Source organism: Cherax quadricarinatus, chromosome 40, assembly GCF_038502225.1.
Source record: "Cherax quadricarinatus isolate ZL_2023a chromosome 40, ASM3850222v1, whole genome shotgun sequence".
Classification (NCBI taxonomy): domain Eukaryota; kingdom Metazoa; phylum Arthropoda; class Malacostraca; order Decapoda; family Parastacidae; genus Cherax; species Cherax quadricarinatus.
Genome location: NC_091331.1, coordinates 1,466,067 through 1,491,340, shown reverse-complemented (window position 1 = coordinate 1,491,340; position 25,274 = coordinate 1,466,067). Strand labels below are relative to the sequence as shown.

At 40.5% G+C, this 25,274-nt stretch overlaps 2 protein-coding genes across 3 annotated transcripts in view; one reads left to right on the top strand and one right to left on the bottom strand.

Moving 5' to 3' along the window:
* The window catches only part of LOC128687148 (Fanconi anemia group J protein homolog), an 820,717-nt gene that overhangs the window by 58,842 nt on the left and 736,601 nt on the right, over positions 1 to 25,274 (top strand). The window lies entirely within an intron of this gene.
* The window catches only part of LOC128687183 (uncharacterized), a 22,134-nt gene continuing 14,341 nt past the window's right edge, over positions 17,482 to 25,274 (bottom strand). The window contains exons 2-3 of the mRNA XM_070092589.1: positions 23,815 to 23,913; positions 17,482 to 23,263 (exon numbers count right to left, since the gene is read on the bottom strand). Of these exons, the coding sequence (XP_069948690.1) occupies positions 19,265 to 23,263; positions 23,815 to 23,913 (4,098 nt within the window). The 3' untranslated portion in view covers positions 17,482 to 19,264. The remainder of the gene's footprint in view (positions 23,264 to 23,814; positions 23,914 to 25,274) is intronic.

The window sequence follows — 25,274 nt, the reverse complement described above, 5'->3', positions numbered from 1 at the left end:
CTTGTCCACCTTGTCAATGCCTCTTAGTATTTTATACGTTGTTATCATGTCCCCTCTATCCCTCCTATCCTCTAGTGTCATCAGGTTGAGTTCCCTTAACCTCTCCTCATAAGACATACCCCTCAGTTCCGGGACTAATCGTGTTGCAAATTTTTGCACTTTCTCCAATTTCGTGACGTGTTTGACTAAGCGAGGGTTCCATACTGGCACTGCATATTCCAGGATAGGCCTTACGTACACTGTGTACAATGTCGTGAATGACTCCTTACTCAGATTCTAAACGCCAATCTCAGGTTTGCCAATCTCCCATATGCTGCAGCAGTTATTTGATTGATGTGTGCCTCAGGGGGCATGTTCGTTATAATGCTTACCCCAAGATCCTTTTCTTTAACTGACGTTTGCAACTGTTGGTTTCCTAACCTGTACTCCGTCTGCGGTCTTCTGTGTCCTTCCCCAATCTTCATGACCTTACACTTACTGGGGTTAAACTCCAGGAGCCATTTGTCGGACCATACTTGTAGTTTGTCCAGATCCCCTTGTAATCTTAACTGATCCTCGCCCACTTGTATTCTCATCAGTTTCACATCATCAGCGAACAGTGACACTTCTGAATCTATTCCTTCCACCATGTCATTCACGTATACAAGAAACAGTACCGGGTCTAGGACTGAACTTTGTGGAACCCCACTCGACACATTCACCCACTCCGACACTTCGGCACGTACCAACACACGTTGTTTCCTTCCTGTCAGGTATTCCCTGATCCATTGCAGTACTTTCCCCGTTATTCCTGCCTGCTCCTCTAATTTTTGCACCAGTCTCTTGTGTGGTACTGTGTCAAAAGCCTTCTTGCAATCTAAAAAGATGCAATCTACCCATCCCTCTCTCTCCTGTCTTACTTCTGTTACCTTATCGTAGAACTCAAGTAAATTTGTGACACAGGATTTCCCATCTCTGAAGCCGTGCTGACTGTCATGTATGAGCCCAATCTTTTCAATGTGTTCCACTACTTTTCTCCTGATAATCTTTTCCATGACTTTACATACTAAACAAGTCAGTGACACTGGTCTGTAGTTTAATGCTGCCTGTCTGTCCCCTTTCTTAAAAATTGGAACTACATGTGCTGTCTTCCACGCCTCAGGCAACTGCCCTGTTTCGATAGATTTACTGAAGATTGCTGCTAATGGCACACACAGTTCCTCTGCTCCCTCTCTCAGTATCCATGGAGATATGTTATCTGGGCCCACCGCCTTTGAGGTATCGAGTTCGTCTAGCAGTTTCTTCACCTCTACCTTGGCTATGTGTATTGTGTCCAGCGCCTGCTGGTGCACCCTACCTCCACAGTTTGCTGGAAGCATTCCTGACTCTATTGTGAATACTTCTCTAAATCTTTTGTTTAGTTCATCACATACTTCTTGGTCACTCTTCGTCAGCTCCCCTCCTTCTTTCCTCAGCCTGATTACCTGGTCCTTGACTGTTGTTTTTCTCCTAATGTGACTGTATAACAACTTTGGTTCAGATTTGGCTTTTGATGCTATGTCGTTCTCGTATTGCCTCTGGGCCTCTCTCCTTATCCTTGCATATTCGTTTCTGGTTCTTCTGCTCAGCTCCTTGTTTTCTTGAGTCCTTTGCCTTCTATACCTTTTCCATGCTCTAGCACACTTGGCTTTGGCCTCTTTACACCTCCAATTAAACCATGGGCTCACTCTGGTCTTACCATTTTTTTCTGTTGCCCTTTGGTATGAACCTTTCCTCTGCCTCCCTGCACTTAGTGGCTACTATTTCCATCATTTCATTTACTGTCTTTCCATCTAGTTCTCTTTCCCACTGCACTTCATGCAGGAAACTTCTCATTCCTATGTAGTCCCCTTTTTTGAAGTTTGGTTTCTCTCTTTGTTCTCGTGCTGCTGCATTCTCCACTGTTAACTCGACAAGATATTCAAAACTCAGGACATCATGATCACTAGCGCCAAGGGGTCTTTCGTGGGTGATATCCCTTATGTCTGAACTATTCAAGGTGAATATGAGATCCAGCCTTGCTGCAACATCCTCTCCTCTCTCTCTGGTTGTATCTCTAACATGTTGATGCATGAAGTTCTCCAATACAGTCTCCAACATCTTAGCCCTCCATGTTTCTGGCCCCCCATGTGGCTCTAGGTTTTCCCAGTCAATCTCTTTATGATTGAAATCCCCCCATTATAAGCAATTTTGTCCTACCCATATGAGCCCTCCTGGCCACTTCAGCTGGTGTATCCACCATTGCCCTATTGCGCACATCATACTCTTCTCTTGTTCTCCTGCTGTTAAGTGGTGGGTTATACATCACTGCTATCACCACCTTTGGACCACCAGTCTGAAGTGCTCCTACAATGAAGTCGTCTGTTTCCCTTCTTTCCATTCTTCCCATCTCCTCAAAACTCCACTGGTTTTTTATGAGCAATGCTACTCCTCCCCCTCCTCTGTTCTCTCTGTCTTTCCTCATAATCTGATATCCAGGTGGAAAAATTGCATGTTATCATCGCTGTAAGTTTTGTCTCTGTTAGTGCTATGATGTCAGGTGATGCATCAATGATGCGTTCTTGCCACTCTTCACTTTCATTTGTTATTCCATCTGCATTGGTGTACCATACCTTTAGCTTCCTTTCCATTACTGTATTTTGGGAGATGGAAGAGGAAGGTGCAGGCTGGGAGGGTGGGAGGCAGGGCACAATATTATGGGAGGCTGCTGTGATTGAGGAATTAGTGCTTAGGGGGGATGGTGGCTATGGAGTGAGGTTCGTTTCTGTTTACTGTGTTTGGGTGATATATGGTGACAGGGGTTGAGAGGTTTCTGTAAGCATTTGTGTTTGATGTTCCCCCAAAGGCTGAGTTTTCCTGTCTGTCGTTGCCTGTCCTATCTCTCTTTCCTTCCACTGGTTCTGTCTTGCTCTCACTTTCAGTTGTTCCCTTTCCTTTCGTGTTCTGTCTCGATTGAGGAACACTTTTTGATAATCTGGAGAGTCCTTTAACAGTGTTTTCTGTTGTAGTATCCTGTTCTGTACCACATCTGTCTTGAATGTCAATCTGATTGGTCGATTTTTTTCCCTTGAATACCCCCAAGTCTGTGAAAATTTTCTACCTGAGACATGTCCCTCTCTCCTGTTATTGCAATGATGTTCTTAATCTCTGTTTTCTCCCAATGCTTTCTTTCATCATAGGTCTGCCCTTCAGCCTCCTGAAGCCCATGAATAATTATTGACCTCTCCCTCTCCTCTTCCCATTTCTTTTCCCTCTGTATCTCTGGATCTGATTTAAGCATCTCCTTTGCTGTTTCCCTAATCATCTCCCAGACACCATGATGGCCTGATATTACTGCTGCAAAAGACTGCTTAGATCCATCCCCTTCTTCAGTCCCCTCGCTGCCTGCTGTTCCCATTTCAGTCATCTAGCTCCTTTCGGACCTCATCTTTAGATCCTGCTTCAGCACATCCATTTCTTCCTCCAATCTCTGTATCTGCCTCAGCTACTACAGCTCGTGATTCCCACTTCTTGCTCTCTGCAGATACTTGCTCTAGCATGTTATTGCAAAGCTCGTTTAACCTTTTTTCCCATAGTTGTTCCATTTTGTTCTTGAGCCGTTCTACCCATTCTTCCTTTTCCGACCAGCCATCATCAGTTCCCTTGCCTTTACGTCCTCCCTTTTGAGAACCCATTTTGTTTTTATCCTGTTGGGATGTTCTAGCTGCTTCAGCTTATCGTAAAAATGTGTGTGGTGGGGGGATTTATGAGCTAATGTGTTAGGGGTGGATTTTGATTTAATGTGTTAGGTTGTATATGAGTGTGTGCGTGTGTGTGTGTGTGTGTGTGTGTGTGTGTGTGTGTGTGTGTATGTGTGTGTGTGTGTGTGTGTGTGTGTGTGTGTGTGGTAGTGTGTGTGTGTGTGGTGTGTGTGTGGTAGTGTGTGTGGTAGTGTGTGTGTAGTGTGTGTGGTAGTGTGTGTGGTCCGTGTGTGTGGTAGTGTGTGTGTGTGTGTGTGTGTATGTGTGTGTGTGTGTATATGTATGTGTATGTGTACGGGTGTGTATGGGCGTGTGCGTGCGCACGCGCTTTTCTCTTAGTCTAAAAAAAAGGGGGGAGGGTTCAAATACCACACTAGGCTACGCTACTCTTTTGAAGATTATAAATTTTTTTCACAATCAATTCCTTATTAATATACACTAATATATACTATGTAATATTTACTGTGTACACTTGTGTTTGTGTGTGTTTACTAGCTTGTCGTTCTATGAAAAAGAGGGGGGGGTCACGTTAACACACTATTGTTGTTCTTGGTTCACCGGTACTCTCCCGGCCCGGATCTTTGTTATTCTTGGTTCACCGGTACTCTCCCGGCCCGGATCTTTGTTATTCTTGGTTCACCGGTACTCTCCCGGCCCGGATCTTTGTTATTCTTGGTTCACCGGTACTCTCCCGGCCCGGATCTTTGCACAGTAGGCTACGTTACTTTTTTGAAGATTATAGGATTATTTCTCATTCAATTCCTTATTTATATATACTAATATTTATTACAATAATAATTACTGGTGAACACGTGTTTGTAAGTGCGTACTTGTTTACTAGCTTGTCGGTCAGAAAGACGGGGATGGGGGGGGGCACTAGGCTACACAACTCTTCTGAAGATATTTAGTTAATTTACTAAACAATATCAGGGTTACCCCTATCTATCTCCTGGCACTGAAAGTTAGGGAGAGAGTGATGGTATAGCATACAACCAACAGGGCGAGACACTGAGACTTTAGACACTAACCAAAATTACCCACACATAGGCAAGTGATGTCTGCACAACAATGGAGGTTCCTGCTGGTTGGCTGCTATTAACTCCTTCACTTTTGTAACTCCTTCAGGAACTTTATCATGCATTCAAGTTTTTATTTTATTTTTCTTTTAAGACTTGGTATTCACTCTTTTTTCTTTAGTACAGTATTATGGTCATAACAAATCTGATGATATTAACTACATTCACAACACCAACAGCTGGGGATTGACTAATTTTTTCTTACTTTCAGTATTTACTAATCACTCGTTTATGACTTTATCACTACACTGCTGCTATAACCAACCAATATCTGTATTTGTTAATATTTCAGATCACACCGTTAACCCAATTAACTATGTATATTTTGTCAACACTGGCGTCAGCAGCCCCATCAGCTGACTGCTACCCTCCCTCACTCAGCATTCATTCAAATTTAAATTGTAAAATTCTTGATTTTATCACATTATTCGCACTCTTGAAAGCTGTTACACTCTTGTAGGTATGTTCACTGATTCACTCACTTACGATGACCGCTAATAATATCTTTGGACAGCCACTAGAACGCTAAATCCTGGGAGCACTATTCAGCGATACTGCTTCACGTGTCTGTGTGTTTGTGTTTTCGTCGCCTCGTGGAAACTCCGCCTTTCTACATCTTTCTCCTCCTTTCTCCTTTGTAGTTTTTGTTTCCGTTGAAGTCTTGAACGATGTTTCGCACATTGCCACCCAGAATGTTTCCGTTAGTCATAAGAGAGGGTTCGAACACTGTCACTGGATTTTCTGTTGAAGCCTTGAGACAGGTTTCGCACACTGTGAACCACAGAAGCTCCTGTCACGTCTACAGCAGTTAAAGAATTGGCAGTCATTGTATATGTCAGGAATTTGTTGCATCAGCCACGTGCTCAGACACACTTGTTATATTTAATGGTTTTTAATCGTAATATTAGATACATTGGAAGTATCTTGAGAAATCTTCAGTCTAGATTCCGTTAGTACATGGGATTATCATAGAGAACCTTTGTTACAAAACCAGAACAATCGTTAAGACGAGCCTGGATCACGGCCGGGCTCCTGGAGAAGAAAAGTTTTCGGAACTCTAAGGTACCATTGTCAGCACTCACAATTCTGGGAGAAATGATTTTATGAAAGTGATGACAGTTTCACAATTACATCTAAAGCAAAGAATGTAACGTAGTGAAGAATTTTGGGGAAAAAATAATTATTAAGCAGTTTGACCTTGGATTTAATGATAGTTTCGAGAGAGAGAGAAAAAAAGAGAGAGAGAGATTTCTCGCCTTTAATTATCAATGTTTACGTTTAGTTTTTCCTTTAATCGATCACGATTTGTCGGTTCATTGGGTTTAAAGTCTATCCATGTAGCATCAAAGATACTTTGATTCTTAAAGTAAGGACGAAATAATAATTTAGGGTTTTACAAACTTTTCATATTTTGTAAAAAATATGTGAAATATTAAAAAGTAATGTAAAAAAGAACTTGCTACATGATTGATTAATTTGCTGTAACTAGGAACATTTAAAACCCTGAAGATGATTATTGTTACCGAAAGGGCAAAACACACACGCACAAACAATTATATCGATATAGAGGCCAAAGAGAATCCCAAAGATATTAATTTTTTTTTTGTTATGACATCTTCAACTTATTGGTAAAAACTCGAAAAATACAAAGGGTAAAAGAATGTCTCGTGTGGTGCTGACATTTATGATTAAATCTTTCCTTGATCACTCGCCAGGCTGACAGCTGCTGACTTTCCTTGAGCACTCATCAGGCTGACAGCTGCTGACTTTCCTTAATTATTCGTCAGGCTGATGGCTGCTGACTTTCCTTGATCACTAGTCAGGCTGACAGCTGCTGACTTTCCTAAATCACTAGTAAGGCTGACAGCTGCTGACGCAGCCTGTCCTTTACATAGGAGGTGAGTTTGCAGGCAATATATTTCACAGTTTTCTGAACCTCCATCAGATATTTAATGTCACTCTGTTAGGTAAGGTAAGATTACGTTAATTTAGGTTAGGCTAGATTACATAAAATTGGGTTAATTTAGATTGATAAGTTTCATTTTGTTACGTTAGATTAGATTAAATTAGGTTACGTTACGTTAAGCTAAAGTAAATTAATCTGTATTTATGTACCGTATAATTAAGCTTAACCTGTCTTCTGTAGGTTCTTCAGTTTCCTAATATACTTTATCAGGTTTGTGTGTGTGCTCCTGTGTGTGACCCCACGGTAAGAGGACTACCCGGACCTTCAGGTTAATGATGCAGGTGTTATCGTCCCTCTCTGACATTACTGATGCTGCTGACATTTAAGGGTGTGCCGCCCTCCGCAGCACTCGTTGATCAGGAAGCAGTTGGTGCGTGTGTGGCTGGAACTATGACGGGTGTGGGGACGAGAAGTGTCATCTGGGGAGAAGAGAAGTGTCGCTGGGGGAGAGAAGTGTCTTACAGGAAGTAAGAAGTATCCTTTGGGGAGAGAAGTATTCACGTGGGTGAGAGAAGTGTTCCTTAGGGTAAGAGAAGTGTTGTGTGCTGGTAGAGATAAGTGTACTTGGGAGAACAGGAGAGATGTCATTGGGGAAAGACACTGTCAGGATTGAAAGAAACGAGAGGTAGCAGCTATTCATAAGGAATCATCTTCCCCCCCAATTTGGAAATAAATTTTTCACGACTTTTCAGTCCATCCAGGACCACTGTCAAGTCTAGGAGAGGCCGAAACGTCGTCAAAAGTTTCCTTCCAAACTGGTTGGTAATTCTGAATTATTACAGCCTCGATACTGCGACTCATTATTCAGGTGTCATCTTAGGAGAACAGTAAAACTGAGAGAAAATCTGTAGGTTGAATGATTTACTGTTATAAATAAGTCTTAGTAATAATAGTAAAAGTAATATATTAATAAAAATAATAATATTTGTATTATTCAAGTGCTTAATAAAGCTCCAGCTATTTGTGGGGGGACGTTTCCATCAAGTTAGAGCGAAACGTCGACCCAAATGAAGGATATTTAAATATCAAATTTACCTTCCTCTTTCAAGAAGCATAAGCTGGGTTCCAGTAAGTCAAGTAAATCCAAGAATTGGACTATCTTCCCATACCCTGAATCAACAACTTTCGTTTGATTGTCTCCCACAACCCAGTCGTTTCTTCGTGAATATAATAACACCAATAATAATATTTTCCTAAGTCTTATTGCCAGAGCATGAATAAATCTGGAGGATTTATAACGTCGTGCCGAATAGGTAAAATTTGCGAGTTTAGCTTAAATAGCAACGCTCTTCTTGCCGAAAATTTGTGTATGCAATAATTTCGCAAAAATCAATATGAACCTAACGCAAAAAATATATTTCATTCTGTTTATTATTAAATTATGTAAACTTATCTAAAATATATTAAGCTGGATTAGGCTAAATTAAATTGCGCTTGTTATAATAAAGTTAGGTAAGTTTTCTAAGATTCTATTGGTACAAAATTATAAAGTTTTGCATTAACATAAATGAAAAAAATATATCTTTAAACGTATAAGAGAAAATTTTAGAAAGGACTTAATTTTAAATGAGTTCTAGCTAATTGACCAGTTTTACCTATTCGTCACGACACACACACACACACACACACACACACACACACACACACACACACACACACACACACACACACACACACACACACACACAATATATATATATACATATATATATATATATATATATATATATATATATATATATATATATATATATTGTCTGTGTGTGATAATTCAGTGTTTTTTCTTCTCCAAAATACTTTTGCTCATATAACTTGACTAATTTTTTTTCAATGTTTATTCTTAAAAAAAAAATCAGAGTTGTCTAGGCGTCCCTGTCTCACTTGACAGAGAGAAAGGTGAGAAAACTTTGTGGTGAATAATTTGGTGACTTAGAAGGTGAGATGGAGCTTTCTCACACATCACCTGTCATCAGGTGTGGGAGGCCGGACCTTCACACACACCTCTCTACACCTCTCCCCTTCCTCTCTCTCTCTCTCTCTCTCTCTCTCTCTCTCTCTCTCTCTCTCTCTCTCTCTCTCTCTCTCCAGTCCCTCCATGTAACACGCCCTAGCCACAGGTTAAAGTTTGATAAGGGTAGTTGAGAGTTTTCTCTTGTTTATATCTCCATCTTGGTCTCTGTTTTTTATATCGAATGTGGCTTTTTAATTTTCGGGAAATGGCACAGGAATTTTCATGAGTGTTTTTGCCCCGTTTTCTATAACTTCTACTTGTTTACAGATGTACCGTTTTCTTTGCTGCCTGTTCCTATTTTCTTGCATTTTTATTACATTGTGCCGCTTACTGTAAGGGGTAAAGGAATATTTTTTGTATTTGCATAAATACCGTTTATTTTTATTTTGTATGTTAAACTTGAAATGGTTAATAGACACCACTAATTTGGTTATGCTGTAATAGTTGGAATAGATGGACCGAGTTTCTACACTGAACAAAATAACGCTTCTGAATTCCATGATAATAACAGTGTGACTGGATTTCCAGGATAGATCAGCCTAGAAATCAGAAAAAAAAGATCTGATTTCATAACTTTCCAAACAGAGCAACTGGACTTTACAGGTGAGATTCTCAAATGGTACAGCACAATCACAACACAGCACAGTCGCAACACAGCACAATCACAGCATCACAATCTAGCATCCGCCAACGGTTGCAGTCAATCTCTGAAGTTCTGCTAGTGACCTATTTGTGTCTCGACTGTTCGACTATTTCTATTGCATTTAAAAAAGAAATCTTCCAGTATCTGTGGTTGGCGCAGCTCTGACCTTTATGCAGCAGCTCCCACGTGTCTAACGTGGGAGCTGCTGCGTGAGCTAACTGATTTAACTCATTACATGTGATCCACAGGTTTAATTAATCTCCTGATTACCTACCTGCCAGGTTGACGTCCTGGTTAGTCAGGTGCTCTCTTGACAGCCCTGAAGTAAATATAGCATCGCCAACCTGTTTATTAAACAACATTTCACTCTTTATTAAGTCTATGATAGACTAGTTAAAGCAATATTTATGACAAAGTTTGTTCAACTCCAGCTGCGTCGTCCCACAACCACTTGTGACGCAACTCCCGCAGATATAACTTCCACTCTGTGTTCTCGCCTGTGGCGGTAAATAAAGTGTAAATCATTGAGCTTCATGCAGTGCACGGAGCAGTGAAAGCTCTATACTCTGCCCGCTAATCGCAACACAGACACGTTACCTAACTTCACCCAAAATACTGCTGCGTTGGGGCAAGGAACAACAGAGGACTCGCCGCCAGAAGAGCACTTGCCGGTTTATTGCTGATAATTGCGTTCCGTTAACAACTTTTGACATCTCCAACACTTGGCATATCGGAGGTTTCAATCATGGATCCCCCTGCAACAGTCGCGGGATGGAGAGAAAGGTGGGGGAGGATTCAATCGTGTCTTTTACATGAGACGATCCGCTTGAGTCACTTATGATTTTAAGAGTTCGTAGCTGGGTAAGCTGTTTAGCCCTTGTGGTTTTGCGCTTCTTTTTGATTATAATAATAATAATAATCGCTGGGCAAAATGGAGTGAGGGAAAGGTTATTTTGTGGATTTTTTAGAGAGTTGACTCGTGTCTGGAGCTGAATGACTGGTGGACATTTGTAGGTCTCCAGTTTATATCAAATTGTTGTAAGTCTTTTGGTGTTTTTCTTATTAAACCATACTGATGTGAGTATGCTGTTGGTGCTTTTCATGTTAAACCATCCAATCGATGAATTAAACACACCTGGGTATTTTTTTAAGATCGAAACGATACCCAGGTGTTGCACATGTATAGAACTCGTTAACTTGTCGGTACTGTAAAAACCATCCATCTTTTTTGTTTAAATGAATAAACAGTTTTAAACTATCCATGTAACCTTAATGCTTCCTAATGAATAACGCATTTGTAGCACTGGAATATCTTCATTGTCGGTAAAAAATATCCATCAACACTGATACTAATCTATTTTCTTGGATAGTATTATTATTATTATTATTATTATTATTATTATTATTATTATTAGACCTCTTTATATATATGTTTCACTTACCTGGTCCACACACCCCCTACCTTTCCTAAAGCCTCCTTTGCTATTGTTATTATACCAAGAGGTTCTCTAGGCTTTCTTAAAACTTCACACTTCTCCGCCTGAACACTCTAACACTACATTTTTAAACCTACCCCACCTCTTCGACCCCATCTATGCTCTCATTAGCCCATCTATCCTCCAATAGCTGTTTATATCTTACCCTAACTGCCTCCTCTTTTAGTTTATAAAACCTCTCTCTTCCCTGATGCTTCTATTCTCCTTGTATCCCATCTACCTTTTACTCTCCTACAACTAGAAAGTGATCTGATATATCTGTTCCATCCAACAAACTACTGTCATTTCGCCCTACATCATATCGTGTATACTTATTTATCCTCTTTTTCTTAAAATATGTATTACCTATAACTAAACCCCTTTCTATACAAAGTTCAATGTACACCTGGTGATACTAATCTATTTTCTTGGAATTTACACATTCATATTCTCTTTTCTCCTTCCATAACTGATCATTTAACATTATTATTATTATTATTATTATTATTATTATTATTATTATTATTATTATTATTATTATTGCTATTGTTATTATACCAAGAGGAAAACTTCACACCGCCGCCACATCGTGGAAATCTTCCCCCAAATTGCCGTGGTCGTTCTCTCGTATAAAATAGTATCAATTAGGAGGACAAGCAATAAATCGTCTGTGGTGCGACAAGGTCCCCCTCCTCCTCCTCCTCCCACTGGAGGAGGGGAAGTGAAAGGAAGGAAGCGAGGGGTGGTCTTCTGGGGGGAAGACGGGAGGGACATCAGGGAAGCCAACAAGGAAGGGAACAGTAAGCTGGTATGACAAGTTTATGATCCGTAGTTATGCGCAGGAGGGGAAGAGAAACAGAGGCTCAGTTGAAGAGACTGAAGATAAATTTCATAAACATAAGTGCAAAAAAAAATCGAATAAAAATCGTGACGAAAGATGTAAATGAGAGACAAGAACGATAGTGGAGAAAAGGAGAACGTGAAAAGTAAAAGGAAGAACAGAGACGAAAACAAAGGAAAAAAATGCAGAGACATAAACTAAAGAATAAGGAAGAACGAGGGAGGATCACCAGCTGGAGACTAATCTTGGTTCCATAATCACATGAACATAATAGCTCCTGCCTCGCCGCCTCCACACCCAGGGAGCCACTAGTTTACTGCCTATTCTTTTTACTTTCTGCTGAAAGAAGTGACCTTGTATAACAAAATTATGTACACCCATAGTGTACAACTACTGTATTCTACAAAAGTGTTGCGTTATGGGAACAAAATACATCATGTATATGGAATATATGTATTGCATGTTGCAGCCCTGAGTAACTTCAGCACCTCGCTCTGAATAAGCACATGAGAAGCTGGATGAGAACAGCTGGAAATTATAAAGCCATAGCAGAAACGAAAGAATATAGAGAAAATAAAAAGTGGGCATGAAAAGTGAGAGACCATTTGGACAGAAAACTGCGTGTGTATTAGGTGGTGGGGAGTATGATGTAGAGGCCTAGGGGCTGGCAGTGCAGTCAAATTGCTTCCCTACACGTTATAACCACCTCATTACACCCGCTGTTTCCCTTGCTCACCCGCTGCGATCACTGCCTCACTCACCAAGAGCATAACTTACTCCCGCTTCGATAACTTCAGCAACCGACATTTACGAGTTTCTCACCTCGATGACCGACATTAGAGGGTTTCTGGCCTCATGGTCCTTGTTTTATGTATTATTGAAACTGTGTATGATATCTGCATCCAGTGTCTTTCCATCCGTCTGTTTATTCCACTTTCGAATAATCTTACAACAAAGAAGAATTTCTTGAGTTACCTGTGGTTTATTTTTGTTCATGGTTCCTATCTATGCCCCTTTGCTTCCATCCTTCACATGTCCACACTTATGATACATTAAGGCATAAAATATACTTAAGTATATCTCTCTTGCCTCTTCATTTGTACAGTTACTTGAAGTATAGTATAATCTTTATTTGTATGGCAAGTATCTCAACTCTGGGACTAGTGCTGCAAATCTCTAGATTTTCTCAAACTTCGAGTATGCAGCACCAGTTTGGTGCTGCATACTGGAAAATTCGTCTAACTCGTAATGTAAATGGTGTATAGATTCCACGTGGAGAAAGTGTTGTTTCCTCCGATTCGGTGTATAGCTCCTTGAAATATTCTTTATTTGGGATCCCGAAGGCAGTTCTTACATTTAAGAGTAATACGGTAATTGCGTCTCTTGAGAGAACTGTCAATTTTCTTTATTCGACATCTAGAGTTGCTTCTTCACAGTTGGTACAGTGCCACCAGTCGCCTATTCCTATCCTTGATCATCATGATTTTGTACCTATGAGGGTTGAAATTCAACAGCCACTTGTTAAAACACTACAGTGCAACTATGAAATTCTGTTGATCAGGATGGTTTATGCTTTATGTTTATCATAAGCTCTACAGCCGTGTGGGTTGTGCAACGCAATCTGAATGTATATAGAAGTTAAAAGTTTGTGTCATAGGCGTCATCATAAATGTTCAAGAAGTGTAAGCAACAGAAGTCCAGAGGTCATACTGCAGCTTTATACATCATTAGTAAGGCCTCACCTAGATTATGCAGCTCAGTTCTGGTCTCCATATTACAGAATGGACATAAATTCGTTAGAAAACATTCAGCGTAGGATAACTAAATTTATACATAGCATTAGAAATCTTCCTTATGAAGAAAGATTGAAGACTCTTAAGTTACATTCACTTGTTAGACGAAGAATAAGGGGAGACCTGATCGAAGTGTATAAGTGGAAGATAGGTATTAATAAAGGGGATATTAATAAGGTCTTGAGGATGTCTCTCCAAGAGAGAACCCGCAGTAATGGATTTAAATTAGATAAGTTTAGATTTAGAAAGGACATAGGAAAGTATTGGTTTGGAAATAGGGTAGTTGATGAGTGGAACAGTCTACCTAGTTGGGTTATTGAGGCTAGGACTTTGGGTAGTTTCAAATTTAGGTTGGATAAGTACATGAGCGGGAGGGGTTGGATTTGAGTGGGACTTTCACATCAGAGCTTATTTCTTGGGTGGCATTGAAAATTGGGTTGGGCAAATGTTTTGTTAGTGGGATGAATTGTAAAGGACCTGCCTAGTATGGGCCAACAGGCCTCCTGCAGTGTTCCTCCTTTCTTATGTTCTTATGTTCACGGGAAAGAATTACAAATAGTTTCAGACCAGGAAATGCTGTAGTGTTGTGGCCAAGAAACTGTAAGAGCTTGATGTACTCCATCTCCACAGTGTCGAGAGTAAATGCCATAAGAGTCCAGCAGTTAGAATTTAAGTTAATCCCGCCGATTAAAAGATTAATACGCTTGGGCCAGGCGCTGTTACCCGAATTTCACACGCTAAGCTTTGTGAACCCCCCACAAGCACGCACGCAATCCATCAAGGTATCAAACTTTCTTTATAGAAGCTCAAACACGTAAAGCGAAGGTATTCCAGCTTGCGTGTGTACCCCCTAATCTGGAAGAAAACTGCTTTGCAGTTCCAGCATTAAAAAACGGACATAAAATATTCAGAGCCGCGGGGTTTAATGGAGTGTGTAGCGAGCTTAGGCAAGCGGTCTGTCATTACCTGGTGGAGGGTGTGAAGTGTGCTTTATAGCAAGGCTAATGATAGTGTTTCCTCTGCATGCTACTGCTGCTGCTAACATTGATCTGCGAGCCCTCACACCAGCACCGCTGAACGGTTGCTGTCAGTACTCAGTATTTTTACGGATCATTAGTCTCTCTCTGTGCGTGCGTATGTAGGTGAATGTGTCAGCGTGTGCGTTCCAGGACTTCTTCACTAGTGAAGTTTATCACGTGTGATGAATTTACACGCACCACTTGCCACGTACTGTCACGGACCACCTACCACATGCTGCCACGGACAACCTGCCACGTGCTGACACGAACAACCTGTCACATACACGGACAGCCTGCCACATAGTGACACAGACAACCTGCCACATACTGACACGGACAACCTGCCACATACTGACACAGACAACCTGCCACATACTGACACAGACAACCTGCCACATACTGACACAGACAACCTGCCACATACTGACACAGACAACCTGCCACATACTGACACAGACAACCTGCCACATACTGACACAGACAACCTGCCACATACTGACACAGATAACCTGCCACATAGTGACACAGACAACCTGCCACATACTGACACAGACAACCTGCCACATAGTGACACAGACAACCTGCCACGTACTGATACAGACAACCTGCCACGTACTGACACAGACAACCTGCCACATAGTGACACAGACAACCTGCCACGTACTGACACAGACAACCTGCCACGTACTGGCACAAACAACCTGCCACATACTGACACGAACAACCTGCCACATACTGACACAGACAACCTGCTACATACTGACACGAACAACCTGCCACGTACTGACACAGACAACCTGCTACATACTGACACGAACAACCTGCCACGTACTGACACAGACAACCTGCCACATACTGACACGAACAACCTGCCACATACTGACACGAACAACCTGCCACGTACTGACACAGACAACCTGCCACATACTGACACGAACAACCTGCCACGTACTGACACAGACAACCTGCTACATACTGACACGAACAACCTGCCACATACTGACACGAACAACCTGCCACATACTGACACGGTTCATTTGTCATGTTGAACCAACAACCCGAGCGTCAAGAAACTGGTTAGACATTTACCAGACTGAAGAATGTTAAAACTCTCCGGGCTCTGCTATCCACGTTTCAGTTGCTTCTAATGTGATTTATTTTTCACGTTATTTTACCTCCCAGTTGAATAACAGTAAACTATCATTAATCTTTCGAAAGTTATATGAAAGTGTGTGTGTGTGTGTGTGTGTGTGTGTGTGTGTGTGTGTTTGCAACTGTGTTAACTCTGTGGCGTGTATATTTTTTTTTGTTTAAAGGTTTATGAGATGAATGACAAAAAATCATGTATTTGTATGAGGTAAAAAAAACTCAGGAATTTTTTTTTTTTTGAGTCACTGTCATACAAAGCGCTGAAAATTATTCACAAAGTAGATATTATGCATTTCTTGTCTGGTTCACGTCATATTAAATATTAGAAATATTTATTATGGTTACAAATGTGTCAAAAATACAAGTAATATATGGTGTATTGTCTATGTTCACTGATATACTCAAAAGTTAATTTATAAGTAGTTGCATACAACTACTGGCTGTAGTTGTATGCAACTCTGAGGGCTTAGCTGGTAATTTTGAGGGGTGTACTCGCTAATATTCATGGCGTATTTGCTAATTTTGAGTGACTATTCTCTAATTTTGAAGGCGGGCTCGCTGGTTTTCAGGAGGTAATGGTTTGGCTGACCTTTCCATGTCAGGGACGTGAGTGAGCTGGTCAGCTCAGGGACGTGAGTGAGCTGGTCAGCTCAGGGACGTGAGTGAGTTGGTCAGATCAGGGACGTGAGTGAGCTGGTCAGATCAGGGACGTGAGTGAGTTGGTCAGATCAGGGACGTGAGTGAGTTGGTCAGATCAGGGACGTGAGTGAGCTGGTCAGATCAGGGACGTGAGTGAGCTGGTCAGATCAGGGACGTGAGTGAGCTGGTCAGCTCAGGGACGTGAGTGAGCTGGTCAGCTCAGGGACGTGAGTGAGCTGGTCAGATCAGGGACGTGAGTGAGTTGGTCAGATCAGGGACGTGAGTGAGTTGGTCAGATCAGGGACGTGAGTGAGCTGGTCAGATCAGGGACGTGAGTGAGCTGGTCAGATCAGGGACGTGAGTGAGCTGGTCAGCTCAGGGACGTGAGTGAGCTGGTCAGATCAGGGACGTGAGTGAGCTGGTCAGATCAGGGACGTGAGTGAGCTGGTCAGATCAGGGACGTGAGTGAGCTGGTCAGATCAGGGACGTGAGTGAGCTGGTCAGATCAGGGACGTGAGTGAGCTGGTCGTGAATATAAAAATAATTACATGAAGGTAAAAGGGAATAACCCTCTTCGTCGTCAAATGGTAATCGGTGTGACTGTCTGTATCTGCATGTAGGCAAGGTAAGAACAACTTCTCGGTTATCTAAGCAATTGTAACAACCCTTTCAGATTAACAAGCCAAAAGGGACGACCTTTACCGTCAGAAGACACTGGTGAACATCCATGGGAGCTGGCCCGGTAGCAGTGACTCTCAACTTTAACAGGCGTGGCACTGTTTTGACAAGGTTATCGCCAAAGTTTCAATGAATTGTCTCGTCTATTTTCTCCCGAAGGATGGCCTTAACGACCTTAACAAGTGGGGTCTGACGAATTAGACGGGGGTAATTGCCTCGTGCCAAGGGTGCCAAGGGTGCCAGTTCTACAGTTATATGATGCTTGTTACTAGACATACTTAGTTATGAAAAAAATATAAGAGTGAAAGTAGGAAATAAAACCTGAGCGCTTTCATGTGCTTACACATTCCTCTGAAGATGTGTGCAAGCACATGAAAGCGCTAAGGTTTCATTTCCTATTTTCACTGTGGTATTTTTTTCATATTAGCAATCACGCGTTTTGTTGTGATTTCTTTCATATTTAGCTATATATTATGCATCATTTACTTTATTCACTGGGTATGTTGTCACGTGGTGCTACTTGATACTTGTGATGAACTTATTAGTATCCTTTAGGAAGTAGGTGCCTTTTTTTTAATAAGAACATTGAGAAAAACGAATCACTCTATCAGGTTTAGTATCCCTTGGCAAGGCCATTTCTGTTTACACAAATCTGTTTTTTTAATGACGTTACTTGGCAGCTCGCTTCCCTCATCTACAATTGTTACTACAAATCTTTGTTTCTATTCTTTTCAGTTTATCTTTTTTTTTTTTTGAATTAAGTCCATCGTTGCCAATTCATTTTGGGTTTATTTTCGGCCTTTTATTAATTCTCTTCTTATTTTCTATTTCATTAATTTGCTGCCTTCACTTGAAAGTAAATACAATGCTCCTAATTTGTTCTTAGGAAATGTGCCTAATGCTAAGGATTAAGTTAAGTTTACGACATCTTATAGTGTTCTTAAACTTTGTACGTCATTTTCATGGTATCCAAAGTTATATTAAGAACCTTTAACCAGATTCAAGAGTGATGCTTAATTCAATAATCTTTTCCTTCCACCAAAAAACCCTACCCCAACCTCGTCTCTTCATAAAACCTCTTTTACCACCCTTTACTCCAACCAGTAACTGCCTAACCCTTCCACCAAACAACTACTCTTCCTGCCACCCTTTACTCAGTACACTTACCCCTCTCCCTCAACTATACAACTCTTCCTAACCCCCACCATCTCCAATACGTCTCCTCACTCCTCCTTCCCCTTCCCCTCGTGAGGTACCTCCTAGTGCTGCAGGAATGGTTGATTTCCGGCCAGGACACGAAGAGGAAGCATGTATTTTAACCCGACCAGCGCCGCACAGACAGTTTTACAACCCTGGGCTTAATTCACAGCGTCTGAGTAGGAGGGCACCGTGGGTGTGCGTATGTGCGCGCGCACACGTTCGTGTTTGTTCCAGTGCGCATGCACTCATTTACGTGAGTCAGTAAATGTTAAGTCAGTAGGTGAGTGATTGTATAACTGAAATTACAGAATAGGATAAAGGATTATATTAGCACGTTGTTATTATGGATAAGCACTAAAATTGTAGGTGTTATAGAGCACCTGGGAGAATGGACCGTAATCAGAGTTGATCCGAGGAAAGGGAGGGTACTTCCACTTCCTTGGATCAAGAGCCCTTCAACATCAAAAGAGATTAGCGTGTAAATAATGACAGAAAGGGTATTTAGATGTAACAATAGCAATAAATTCCCATACATTGGAACAGTAAAACGAGAGATACTAACTTTAGAATTATTGTGAACATAACAGTGTATTGGGCTGTTTTCCTTCTCAGAACTTTTATTCATTTTTTAGAGAATTCTTGTTTATTAAAAAAAATAACAATATTTTGTAGTATATTTATTACTCGATTCACGTGTCTAAAATAGAGTTCATAAAAAATGCAAAATAATGTACTTATAAGCTGAAGTTGCTACCTGTTAACATGAACTGTTTAGACTTAAAGTAACAATATCTCATTAGGCTTCATGATTACAGATATTGTTCACAATGTTCCTTAATTTATACAAATACATGTAGTTAACAAAAGCTTTAAGAGTGTAACCATTAAACCTTGTTTTTTTTTTTTTTTGTTTACAAATTCATAAAAAACAAGAGCATGGGTTGTGTAATTCAGACAGAAATCTTGTATATTTGTATGCATCTGTAAAAATTAATAACCCTCCAGTGAATGTCAAGTCACCAGGTGAAGTCATCAGAGTTATAATCTAAACTGAGAGAAAGTTCGTGATCTGAGGAAGCAATGTCGAGCATCGTAATATCGCCTGACCAGTCTTCAGACCAAGTAGAGCCACTGACTCTCTGTGTGGCTATTTCTTCCCTTGTTGGTTCACATGTAATACTCATCACACCCTTACGATTGTCTTGGCTCTCTCTGGCCGACCCGGATATTTCACATTCAGGTACTGCCATGATCTCAATGGAGTTTTCCTGAATATCAGTAGTTTGTGATGGCAAATCCTCGTCTACAGAAAGCTCTTCTAACATTGTTACGTCGGGTGGTAACGTGTCTTCTGTCATTGTCACTTCTTGTGAACCGTCGACATCTTTCATTGTAGCGTCAGATATTAATGCTGCCTCTGTGACACTCTTTACAGGAGAAATTTCTCTCAAATGATTGACAGGAACATCTGGCACAGCTATTCTCTCCAAATCATCATCCGGTATTATAACTTCAGGAACGTCTGTTTCCCATAACTCATCTTCTGATATTGTGCCCTCCGTTTGCACAATTGACATAATTACTTCTAGCTCGTCACTGTTTGATGTAACATCCGCTGGTTCTCCCTGAGGCATATCAGCTACTTCATAATCCTGTCTTTTGACTTCTTTAAATGGTGGTTTCTCCCAGCTATGACCATCTGATGTAACCTCGATCATAGGCAATTTACTTCCAGACTTATTCTTGACGCCGTGGCCTTTCTGTAAATCATCGTCAGCTGTTTCAATGCGAGGCTGCTTACTTTCGGATACTACTACTTGCTGTAATTCATTGTCATGTAGACCATTTGCAGCGGTGTCATCTTGGAGTTCAGCTTTTGCACGTAACTTGTCTCCTGATACTGTGGTTTTAAATGGAGGGTCATTTGGTATTAAGGGTTGATATGACTTTATCTCAGACCCAATGACGTTAGTTGTACCATCGTTAAATATGCCTGTTTTGGACGGTATATGGTCACTTGAAGCCATTTTTTTATTTGGAAGATCACAGAACTGCCCGCCTGGCTCATGCTGATCTAAAATGTTCCCAAGATATTGATACTGATACGTAGCACATATTGGTAACAGCTCCTCTGTTCTACCCACAACTATATTACTCAGTCTTGGAGAGGATGGAGATAATGCACTTTCAAGAGTATCTTTATGAGGCATTGTAGTATCGAAACTCGGGATTCCGAGTTTCATGTTCTCTGTTTGATGTATTTGGGATCGGGATTCAAATTCTGTTGAAGATAATACCTGAAAAGAAATACTCTGTTGAGGGCTATTTGTGGCCGGATTTATTTTCTTGTTTGGCAGCACGTTGTTAGGAGATTCACTATTGCAGACACAGTTAGTGTTGCTAGCTAGGTTATTTTTTGGCCTGGTTGGCTGCTCAGAACTAAGGTTTATCGACTCTTGAAGGAGAGAATGATCATTAATCTCCCCGTTCTTAAGCTCATTTATCTTTTGGGTAATATTACTAGAGTGGAAAGCAGAGGAATTTAAGGCTTCATACACTGGGTCAAACGTCATTCCTTTTAGAAGAGACTCTGAATTCTCATCTTCACTTTTATCACTTTGTGCTGAAGCGTTGTCACTCGAAGGCTGCCACCCTCCATCATCAGTTTTTAGATCTGGTAAAACCTGCTCATGAAGGGATTGCGGAGATACGTTATCTGTTGGATCCTTATCTCTCTCCTCAGTGAGGTTTCGATCTGGTAATATTTGCTGAGACATTAGTACTGACCCGTCGTCATTTTCATCTACTTTTAATGATGCATTGGACACGATGTCTATATTTGCTTTAACACGTTCCGTTTGGTTGAATGAAGCCTGTTCAGGTAAGTGTATCAGTTCTTCGGCGGGACTAGTGTGTGGTGGCAAAGCTCCGGTTTCGCTTGTGTCTGAGCCTAATGACGATTTTTCAGAAGGTAGTTGCGGTGATTGCTCGTTGGCAAGATCCTCGGCATTTGTGTCTGCACGAGTTGTTGGTTTGATCATTATGTCAGCCTTCAGAAGACAAAGCCTTTTAGAAACAGGAAACGAAAACTTATAATCGTCTTTCGCATTATGAGTGATAATATCTGCAGTGGGGAACATAATATTCTCAGCATTTATGGAGGTCACGTTAGATTGAGACTTCTGTGTACGTTTGTCATCCTTTGTGGGCGTTTTTTTACGACAAGGACGACATCGCAGCTGTTCATCAACTAATAGTAGTGCAACCATAGCCTCTTCGAATGGGGAAACTGTGGAAACTCCCACAGTCCTGAGTAATGAATTCGCCGGTAATTTTCTGTTATGACAGCTCTGTTTCTCATCAGATGTTTGAGAAACTACTTTATCTTCTAATGAAATATTGTAATGATTTATAGAAGTCATAAAATCACATTTTGTCGATGGTGAACTAGAACCTGGGAATCCAGAGATCGGTGAATTTGTTCGAACCAAAGATGCACCTTTAATCAACTGATTTTCCTCATATTGGCCCTCGTTTTCTTGAAATTCTGTCGTCGCTTCAGCTTGAAGAGTTGTTGGTAAATGTGAAGAATTGTTGGTGTGGTCAACTACGCTTAATATTGATTCACTATTCGAAGCAGTTTCAATATTAAAACTAATTTCAGATTCGTCTAAGGATTCAGACCCTCCACTGAGAGGTATAGGAGATTCAGCAAGATTGACAAATTCTGCATCTACCAGTTCATTGTCACTATCACTTGAAATTCCCACTTGTTCTATTTGGTTGGTATCATGTAACTCGGTTGTTGTACCTTTATTAGCTATGAGTTCGTATCTAGGAAACCACGATTCATTGTTATCTTGTAAAATGCTCACAGAATCCTGAGAGGATCCAGTTCTGTCAGCTACTAAACTTTGATCTTCTTGTAAGATGTCTAAAACTTTCCCAGTGTCTCTTGATGGAAGAGATTCACCCCTAAGCTCCTGAGGGGGATCTGTATTACAAGATTCTTGATTCTGTGCGAGTGGTGAAACGCAAGAATTCTGGTATGAGTTCTGAAATGTAGATGTTATACATCCGGTTTGTTGGTGATGCTCAGAGAGAAGTACGAGTTGACTTCGTGATAGGGACTCTGAAAGTCCAGAAATTGCTTCTTCAGTCTTATCGGGCTGAGACACAAATAGCTCTTGGCGATTTAAAGCACAGGAGAGCAGGGAAAGTGCTTGGTCAATTTCGCTTCTAGACGTGCGCGTACTATCACCCCTTGCCTTATTGCCATTGCCGCAAGGATTAGTAAAATTTGTATCGCTGACGACGTCCTCAAAGAACTGACTATCCTCGAGACATCCCAGCCGAGGTAAAAGTGGGGAGTTAGAGTAGGTTGACTCACGAAGACTTGAAACTGCAATATTACCACTGCTGTTCTCGTAAAAATCCCGATCTTGGTAACACTCACTAGATTGCTGCCCACTAACACCTCGAAGAATATGTAACTCGTTATCGTATTCAGAGACTATTACATTGCTGGCAATCGGCTCATAAGTCGTCTGCGAGTTGACGTGTGACCAGTAGGGGATGTTACCTTCACTGCGAATACGAGAATCACAAGACTGTATAGGAGTGGAAGAACGAAGTGGGTGTAACGATGCTGTAAGTAATGGGTGGCATCTCATGATGTCTTCCGTCAATAGCTCTTGGTGAAGCACCCCAGATGATACAGACACCTCATGTTCTGTCACCTCCAAACTTGAATCGTTAATTAGTGGAGGGAAGATCAACGTATCTTCATAATCTTCCTCCGTAACCATTGACTGAGACGTATCATCTTGAGTAATACTCTTGCTTGGGGAGCCGTCAGTCTCCCTGGTAATTCTGCATGGCGGTGTGTGCTCCTGAAGGGGAAACGTGGAGATTTCTTCAGCCACCTCAGGTGGGATGTCGACGCCTTGGTGCCTGTGGAGGATCGACCACAAGTGCAGGCCCAGCCGCTGCTCGGACTCCTCCACTGTATTAGCCTGCAGAATGGGAAGGAAAAAGAAAATGGTCAAGAGGGGAAACTCGTGTAAATATGTAGCAAGCAAAACAAACTCTTACAGTAACGAGGAGTAACACAAGAATAACCAATTTAATTTTGCGCTGTGTGAGTTAAGATAAATTTATTAGAAATATGTAGTTACCTTGCTACTTATTTTCACAATAGATAAACACACAAAAAGTAAGTCAAAATTCATTTTAAAACATTGTTTCCTTAATAAATATGCACTTAAAACAATAACACCACCCAATGCTAATATTTATTTCATAAGGAAGCATGATGCTGTTTTCTTGTGCATCTCTCAGATAAGCAATGCAATCATCTCGCTCAACAAACAAGTATATAAAAATCCATATAGTACGAGGATCCATATACAATATCATGAGGATCCATACATAGTGTTAAGAATAGGTATGATATGGTTCTCTCAACCAGGAGAGAGTGAACCTAGTTGCGGCCATAGGAGTAGGGAGGCCAGGAGCAACCATGATTAGGATAGTACAGTTAGGTGAGTGGTGGTTGATTACTTACATTGAGACGAGCGAGAGTGTCGTTGATGAAGGCAGAGTTAGTAGAGCACCTGAGCACTGTTGTGATGGCCTGGCTCACTGCCAACACCGCGTCACTCGCCTGTCGGTGGTAAATAGTTTGTAGTTTAAGTTTAGATTACTGTCATTATTATGTTCATAGCAAATGTAATACCATTATACAAGAAAAATACAGACACACACACACACACACACACACACATACACACATATATATATATATATATATATATATATATATATATATATATATATATATATATATATATATATATATATATATATATATATATATATATATATATATGTCGTGCCGAATAGGCAGAACTTGCCATCTTGGCTTAAATAGCAACGCTCATCTTGCCATATAGGACAAGTGAAAATTTGTGTATGCAATAATTTCGCCAAAATCATTCTGAACCTAACGAAACAAATATATTTCACTGTGTTTGTTTAGTATTAAATTAATGTAAACAAATCTAAAATATGTTTAGTTGGGTTAGGCTAAAATAAATAGTTCTTGTTATAATAAGGTTAGGTAAGTTTTCTAAGATTCTTTTGGTGCAAAATTAAAAATTAAAACATTAACATTAATGAAAAAAATATATCTTTAAACGTATAAGAAAATTTTTTAGAATTTTTAGAATTTTAAATGAGTTCTTGCTAAATGACCAGTTTTACATATTCGGCACGACATATATATATATATATATATATATATATATATATATATATATATATATATATATATATATATATATATATATATATATATATATATATATATATATATATATATATATATATATATATATGTTGTACTTGCCTTATTCATCAGTATACACACACGCACATACATTCTCCTTTGCTTTCCTCGTTAACTGTTTGCTTGCAGTTTCCACGATTTTTTAGTGACACGGTTGTCACGCTTCTGGTGTATGATGGATGATTGTGCTTGTTGGTATGTCTGTTGGCTGTGCAGATGATTTTAATTATGGGTTTAGTTTGCATGTATACGTAGTAGGACGAGTATGGTAGCGTAAGGTTTTTATCGCACAAATAGCAGACTAACCATTTGGGTCAAGCGCTCCTTAAATTACATTCCTTCTTGCCATCCCTTCCCTACTTCTTCCCACATGTTTCACCCTAAATTGTTCAAAAGTGACACTGAGTTTCCCTGCAAAACGATGTAAGGGAGGCCTGCGAGGGACGCTCGTTTGTCGTGGAAGAGATCATGATAAAATTAACATGGAAGCAAACCCATGGCGATCTCTGGTAGAATTACAGACAAATTGTTAATGAAGAGAACACAAAGGTTTGTAGATCAAAGAGAAGTTCTAACATCGTGAGGGCAAACTGATCGATGAGCATTTTACATGAGCAGTATACGAAAGGTTAAACAGAGCTGAAATGAACACTTAATTTATTGAAGTACCACTTGGC